The following is a 7,635-nucleotide window of genomic DNA, read 5'->3' as shown; positions in this document are numbered from 1 at the left end:
CCATGTAGTCTAATTCGGACGAAAATCTTCGTCCCCGTTCAACAGCGTGTTACAGGGCACCCGCAATGTGACGCGTTCTATTACGTTTCAACTTGCCCAGAACTTTGAATTGTTGCGAGTTGAGTGGATACAGCTTCGAATTACCGCGTGAAGAGAGCAACCAAGCTTCGAATTTTACTTTGCTTTATCGAGTGTACCAAATCGTATTGTTTTTATTCGAAATAGTGAGAGTTTTCCAAGGGACTACTGATATACTTCGAATTATCGAGAGTTTCGAATTATCGAACGTTTGAATTATCGGGAGTCGACTGTATAAACAAACATGTTCACTTTGGACTAGTTAAATGACGCAATGCGTCGAATTTGAGAGAAATATGCGATGCAAGCCGAGCGTGCCGCATTTAGTGGAGCTCAATAAGAAAGCGAAAAGTATCGATCTGAAAATAATTGGATTAGTTGAAATTGAAAGAAGTTTAAAGCTTACACTGAATGGATTTGGTTGTAAAATGAAACACACACTCCAAGCACATAGGTACTAGGGATGTAGCGGGGCCAAAGGCATTCGAATATGAGTGCTTTTTTATACTGCGACACTTGTTCAATGCTCCGATTGCATCCCTTTCGGTTCCGTAAGCATACACGCACCCCAATGCACGATACTTGACAAAGAAATAAATCGAATACGTTTCAGAAATTACGACTCGTTCTCGGAAGCTATCGGAACCGGAAGCACCACCGGGAAGGCATGCCGGCGGAACAGGATGCACACTCGCTGCGGCGGTGATGATGACACCCCTAGGGCATAAAATTCATCCCAAAACCTAGCCCAAGCGCCCCTTCGTACGCATCGTGTCGTATGCGAATTGTGTAATGCGATTCGACGTTCAAAGTAGGGGGACTAGAATTCTAGACCATCTATCGTCCCACTCGGGAACCCTGGCCAAGGACCAGAGACTATGTATTACCGTCGACGCATGCCGGCATTTGTACATAGGTGGCAGACGAGGCAAGCTCAAAGGCGAACTGACGCCGAGGGAAATTGGTACGGGGGTGTGATGGGAAGCTGGCCATACCACAAATGACGCACTTTCTACGCCCAAGATCGAACCGTCTCCCGATTGCTTTACGGGGGGTGAATTGAAGCCACCGGTAGAAGTACGCATGCACGAAAAGAAGCAACAAGAAAACAATTAAAGGAAATTGCGCCGTTCACAAATGCAGTACACGGTCGGGTTGGGGAAAGGGATCGAAAAAGGTCTTTCTGTAAAATATGGGATAAGGGGTGACCAACGCTGAAACAGTGAGGCGTTTTTTTCGAATCGGATAACAACAGATAAATAAATCCTTCACTACTACTTGAGCAAAGGATACCGTATCTTGTTGCGCATACGTTGTTTCTATTCTAAGCTCGAAAAAGGACGCACTAATTTTGTAAACATGGAACGTAAGGAGTTTTTTTTTATTTTTTATTGAACAACCTAATTGTTTATTAATTTTAAATTTAATTTTTTACATGGCTGCGAACGGCTTATTCATACGACGATTTTCTGCAATATAAATTAAATATGTCTCCTGCTAAGAAAAACAATGTTTAATCAAAAAGAAAAATGTACAAACACACGGCTTCATCACAGTGAAAAAACACAAGTAAAGCAATCTAAATCTTTGCCATATGTAATGCTTTTGGTTTGTGTATGAGAGGCTTAATATGCAAAAGGTTGTTTCTCGGTCTATACAAGTTCTTTTTATATATTTTTTATTATTTGAAGAGCTCAAAATCCACCTATTTTAAAAACTTTTTAAACAATATTCATTTTTTTATTGCAAACTTATAAAACCACTGTAAAGTACACACCTTTGCTAGCATATATGTAAAAGCCTATGCGATGAGAGATATCCGAGCTTGTTTCCCAACACTTAGTGTTTATGCATAGATAGTACTTAATTTTTGTAAATAAAAAACCACGTTTTAGATTTAAAACTACATAATGGAGTGCTCAAATGTGAATGCTGATATTGTATCGAAATCCAATCTTTTACGAAGTTTAAAATCAAAACTTTTGCTAAGAATTGATAGAATAACGCAGTCGAACTCGAATGAAGTGATTTTCACAAGCGACAAACCTCTCTACGCCAAGATGTTATGGAATTATGTGACTGTTGGTACTATTTACACATCTGATCCATAAAGAATGTTTTTGGGCAGGCATTGAATATTTTCGTCTGTATAAAATTTTTCCTATGTTTATCGAAAAAAGACAAATTTACGTAAATTTTGACATTCAAATCTAGACAAAACAAAGAGAACTGTTTGAATATTTGATCTAAAGATTCTTCACTTCTAACCCAGCACGAAAAAGTATAACATTTCAATAACATTTAATTTCAGAGGAATCCATCTATCTATATTCAAATATTTATTCAAGTCCTGGCTGTTCAGATTTTTACAAAACTGAGGACCCTAAACAGTTACGATACCTTCAGAAAATCTAAAAACATAGTAAAAAAAAAACGATCCTATAAAATTTCGCGGACAAACTGTTTTGCCGTTTATATGAGATACTGAATGCATAACTAATCTGATTAGAAAAGCATCATACTTAGCTCGATCTTTCGATTGACACCATTACCGAATAGTCCCTGATAACATTCGATTCAGCGATATTCGAATACCAGCTTGAGGCCGGCATTGCTTACCCTATAGCTTTCAATTACGGTCGCTTGATGAAGCTCCATTAGGACCGCTGGCACGTCCGTGGTTCCGCTCGGTGGCAGAGGCTGTTGCTGATTAATGATGACGATAATAAAACAACTGATACATAAAGGGATTTGCCTCTGTGACGGCACGTATCCGTGCTTCGTGCGCTGGAGAAGTCGTGTTTCGTCCGAGCCGACGTGGTTTTGCCAGACAACCCGCTTGCAAGCACCACGGCACGACGATTTACGATAAAAATCGATACTGGCTGGCCCTGGCGTGCAAGCAGAACCGAAGCTTTTGCTTCTGCCGGCTTGTAGCGGCATAAGACGCTACGGGAGCTTCAAGCCGGCTCGCACATTATGTACAAGTATTTTTGGGACCACTCGTCCTTGGTGAAACGAAACAGACCAACATCATCAAGAGTATTTTTTCCCTGTGAAATGATTGGATACACTTTTCTCTACATTGAATACATTTCAAAACATTCTAATTTTTTCTCGAAATGTTTTATTTTTTCATTTTCCGAGTCACATTTTTATTATAAAGTTTTTCCTATGATGTTGGTTTTCCATTCAGAGCAGACTACTTTTTCAAACCGGAGCTCGTTAGTAGACAAAATGATGTAGATGCAACTCCGTTACCGATTTTCTTTAAGTGCATACATAAGATGCCTTGAGCCTTGATACATAAGACAATTAAATAAACACTTCGATTCAGTTCTTCTGATAATGGTGTGGTATTGAATAGGGTCTTATCTCCTGGAAAGATAAATTTGCTCACGGGTAAAGTTCCTTAGCGTCGCTCGTATCTTTTATTGATTCAAATTATCAGCTACTAAAGCAAGCAACTAACATTGTGATGAACGCTTTAGAGGTAAAACATTTTTTTTTCTAAAGTCAAAACATTTATTTTGAAAAACCTACAGTCTTTTATATACTTCATACAAATTTAGATTGGCTGATCGTATAAGAATAGCCTAGTTTTGAATGGGTAATAGGAACCCAAATATAATATTGAATGTCAAGAAGTTAAAAAAATAGATTTTGTTTATGAAACTTCAAGAGTAAAACCCACCAGTTATTTGATATTAAATTCCCGAATCCTGTTGAGCGAGGATCCCTAATTGGTTAACGATTGCCAAATCCAAAGTTTGGCGTGATCATAAACACTTTATGTTTGTGATGCATAAACAAAAAGTGTTTATGATACTACCTCAGATTGGATCAAAAGATCGCATTGACCTTCGCGTGGTCATGATTCAGTTCCAGTTCGGTAGTGCATCAGAGCGGATGTTAGCAGTGCATAAGTTTCCTGAAAGGGTTAGCGGAAAAGTAAGGTTACGGCACGACCGCGTGGTGACGCCGAGCTGGAGCTCAGGTCAGACAAATCCTAGCTGCCGCACATCTCGTGCCGTTTGAGACAATCAAGCGGACCACGAGTTCTTGTGTCCTGACAACGGAAGGAATTATCCCTCCCGTGGACGGCGGGTGGACATATGGCTATTATAGCCGGTCCTAAAGGACGAGCCCCTTCATAGGAGTTCGGACAGAGTTGGTACGCCTCGGATTACGTGTAAGGGAACAAATTGTTCGACTTAGCGTAGGAGGATATACCCCGACTCGCATATCGAAAGAAGAAGAAGAAGTGGTCATGATTTTAAACTTCCAGCTTCTTCTGGGAGTCATTTCGTGCTGCCAGTTTCTCCGCGATCATCTAAAGAAAAGGCCTTCAAATTGATCGTCAACCAAAAAACGGTTGTTTTACGGTTACGCTTACTCCAGAAGGGAGAGGTACTTATGAAATCCGAATGCGAAGTTCTGCACAAAGTTTACTTTTCCGCTCCAGGATTAAGATCCGGCAGTACGACCAATCCTTCAAATCCCATCAATTCAATATGGTTGGCGCAAACGAAATGATAATGCCGTCCATCAATTGTTGTTCTGCAAGCAAAAGAGCCACTATTGATCGCTGCTTCGATATTCACCAAGTTACAAAAATTTCTAAAATTTTATCTTTTTAAAATTTTATAACCTTAAACGATACCAAAACAGCGGGGTATAAAGGGGGAGGGTGTACAATAAGACTAGTTTAAGTGTGACTGTTGCATCAATCAATATTTTTGTTTGCAGATAACAAAAAAAAACAAACTTTGATATGCACCTAAGTTAGATACAATCAGGAATGGCATAATGTGTTGATGCAATCCGACGATTAATTTTTGGAACTAAGGAACTGACTTTCGTAAAATTGTTTGTATAATATCTTTCCCAGTTATCAAAATGTTGAATAAATCTAGTTCTGAATGTAAATTTTCAAAATAAAAACAAAAATTGTCAAAATTTACACTTTTAGTATTCAGGCTTTTGTAAACTATAAATAGCAACTTCACTGCATGACTTTCAACGGCCGATTTGAGCGACAACTGAGAGACACGACACGAACATCACGATGAACGTCACGGAGGCGACACGAACAAAAGGTTTGTTGTCGTAATCATGGCGCTTCGCGTGTTATGTTGCAAAACATTGCAAGTCCCAAAATTAATTCAATTTATTTCGGTTAATCGTTTTCCAAACCAACTTCAGGTAAAATATTTCAATATACATGTTTAGTGTGCAATCATCTTCAGAATAGATTTATTTTCCTCTCATAGAATGGCTCTAATATATCGATTCGAAACTCTTCGTTCCGGTCATCGGAGCCGGTCGGTGATATCTCCCAGTACCCTGAGGTTGAAGTAGTACGGAATCCTCCGGAGTGGAAGTACGTCGAGCGGCTGCTAGCCCCACGAACCGTTCCGAAGCCGACCGCAAAGGAAAGCTACCCGTCGGGCTGGAAACCGGCCAACCCTCAGCCGGATCTGAAGTATCTCGTGCAGAGAACCAAAAATCACATGCTGCCCGTGTATCTTCGTCGTGCGTACCGTGGCCAGCGTCGGATCACGGCCGTAAGGCATGTCGAGGGGGACATATGGCTACTGGAGGCCGAGTTGCGCTATCTGATCGAGAAGCAGCGAAATCGGCCCATCATCACGCGAGTAAACGAAATGAGCGGACAGATCGAGCTGAAAGGCGACCATGTAGCATTTGTGGAAAAGTTTTTGTTGGAGAAAGGAATGTAAACATTTGGTTAGAATATATGCTAAACGTTAGTGAACATTAAGCTGATGTGTGTCAAATTAGTTCGGAAACGTTCGTTTTCGGGATGAAACGATGTAGATTCAACTTTCTTTTAAAGGTTTTATTTTAGGAAGGATCGTTACACCTTTTACCACTGTTTAGCGCGATGGCCAAGGCCTTTAGTGACACCGTCCAAAACATTAATACGATCGCCGGAGCTATTAAGATACCGCAAGCGTCGTTTAGAGACTCCATCCAAAGCATTAAGAAGATGACAGACCCTTCCAAGATAATGGGAGCAAACTTTGTGCGTTGGCCGCACCTAATAGACCGTTCGCCGCTCCTTTTGGCGGCAGTCATTTTTGCGAGCCTTTTGTGAGCGCTTTTGTTCAAAGAGTTGATTGTACAGGTGCATCGTATCGTAATGTTTTGGACGGTGTCACTAAACACCTTGGCCATTGCGCTAAACAGTGGTAAAAGGTGTATCATTCAAATTCAGTTAACTAATAATGATTTGGAAATTGACACACGAATGTATCCAATCAGAATGCGTATTCATCCTGCTGAATTGCCTTCCACGTGTCTCACTGCACCATTATTCTAACCGAAACGAAGGAAAATTGCAGCACTCTTAACTCTATCATAAAAATTCCCCTTGATTCTCCTACAATAAATATCAGGTAGCGGCAGCCGTCGACCGTTTCAGTGCTTTTCGTATCGATGTCCAGTCCTCGAGTATTTCCTCCTCCCGCAGCATGTACACGATGTACGGTCCGGACACCGTTACCGCCTTCTTTCGACCTGGACCCCGCACCTTTGCCGTTCTCGTACTCTTGCCCCAGTCGGCCCAGGAAATATCCACGTTATGGCGATCCTCCTCCAGCCGTCGTACCGTATCCATTATTTCATCCGAAATGACGTCTTCGCCGAGATTTTTTTCACTCTACCAGAGCAAAACAAAAAAAAAAATTAAACCGTGGAACAAAACCAAGAAGGTGAAGCAAGAGGAAATGTGTACGTACATCGAAATGTTGATAGGCAGCTTGTGCTTCTCCATCGAAAATGTTTTGGATGTTGTCGATGCGATACCTTTTGAGCACTTTTGCGACCTCCTTGCGGCAGTTCATTTTCTCCAGCAGAACATTCACGGGATTAATATATTCCTCCGATCGACCGCTACGAATCTCTTGCAAATTATAATCTATCTGGTTCATACGTTCTTTGTACAGCTGTTCTTTAAGAATGGAGAATTGTTTTTCTAGATTGCCTGAAAGTAAACAAAACAAGTTAGTCTCGCGATTGCCAAGGAAAGGAGGGAATGAAGGGTACCTAGGTACCCATTACGATCGTTCTACCATGAGCTGATGTGGTCATGCTTAACTTACTTAAATTTTCTAGACAACTGGCGCGCCGGCGGTCGCATTCGCTTTCGGACATTTCCGAGGAATCATCCGAATCGGGCTCGTCTGCCTCCTCGGCGCTTGAATCATGTCCCTGGCTCGAGCCAGAGTGCTCTGTTTCGGCCCCGGACATATCACCGTCTCCATCGCTTTCACCATCGTTTTTCACAGGCGGCATAATGAAACTTACTTCCTGTTGCAATAAGCAAAATTTTCACACAAAACCCCAGCGCGGTTAAAGCAAATTTCCGTCGTTTTTCTGCAGGACTGTTGTTTACTACTATTAAATAGGCGTTTTGTTTTCTTTAGTGTTGGCAGCATCGGGATACGGAAGATTCGAAGATTCGATCCCTAGACGGATTCTAAAGATTCGAATCCCATTTGACAGATTCTAAAGATTCGAATCCCATCTGACGGA

At 41.2% G+C, this 7,635-nt stretch overlaps 2 protein-coding genes across 2 annotated transcripts; one reads left to right on the top strand and one right to left on the bottom strand.

Annotated features, from left to right (window-relative positions):
• Positions 1-5,193: 5,193 nt before the first annotated feature.
• Positions 5,194-6,010, top strand: LOC131271564 (large ribosomal subunit protein mL49). Its single transcript, XM_058273039.1, has 2 exons — positions 5,194-5,283; positions 5,352-6,010. The coding sequence occupies exons 1-2, from the start codon at positions 5,194-5,196 to the stop codon at positions 5,817-5,819; spliced, it is 558 nt and encodes a 185-aa protein (XP_058129022.1). The 3' UTR covers positions 5,820-6,010.
• Positions 6,011-6,185: 175 nt separating this feature from the next.
• LOC131271563 (breast cancer metastasis-suppressor 1-like protein) lies at positions 6,186-7,518 on the bottom strand. Its single transcript, XM_058273038.1, has 3 exons — positions 7,203-7,518; positions 6,840-7,084; positions 6,186-6,760 (listed from the first exon to the last, which is right to left on the bottom strand). Exons 1-3 carry the CDS (start codon positions 7,393-7,395, stop codon positions 6,494-6,496), a joined length of 705 nt encoding a protein of 234 aa, XP_058129021.1. The 5' UTR covers positions 7,396-7,518; the 3' UTR covers positions 6,186-6,493.
• Between the last annotated feature and the right edge of the window lie 117 nt (positions 7,519-7,635).

The sequence above is a fragment of the Anopheles coustani genome, chromosome 3 (assembly GCF_943734705.1).
Source record: "Anopheles coustani chromosome 3, idAnoCousDA_361_x.2, whole genome shotgun sequence".
Lineage (NCBI taxonomy): Eukaryota > Metazoa > Arthropoda > Insecta > Diptera > Culicidae > Anopheles > Anopheles coustani.
This window is presented reverse-complemented; position numbering and strand designations above follow the sequence as displayed.

Excerpts from the sequence above, each read along its gene's own strand:
- LOC131271564 (XM_058273039.1), top strand. The coding sequence starts at position 5,194 with ATGGCGCTTCGCGTGTTATGTTGCAAAACATTGCAAGTCCCAAAATTA. Across the intron at positions 5,284-5,351 it reads GTTTTCCAAACCAACTTCAG|AATGGCTCTAATATATCGAT; the intron begins GTAAAATATTTC and ends TTCCTCTCATAG.
- LOC131271563 (XM_058273038.1), bottom strand. The coding sequence starts at position 7,395 with ATGCCGCCTGTGAAAAACGATGGTGAAAGCGATGGAGACGGTGATATG. Across the intron at positions 7,085-7,202 it reads CAGTTGTCTAGAAAATTTAA|GCAATCTAGAAAAACAATTC; the intron begins GTAAGTTAAGCA and ends GTTTACTTTCAG. Across the intron at positions 6,761-6,839 it reads CTGCCTATCAACATTTCGAT|AGTGAAAAAAATCTCGGCGA; the intron begins GTACGTACACAT and ends TTGCTCTGGTAG.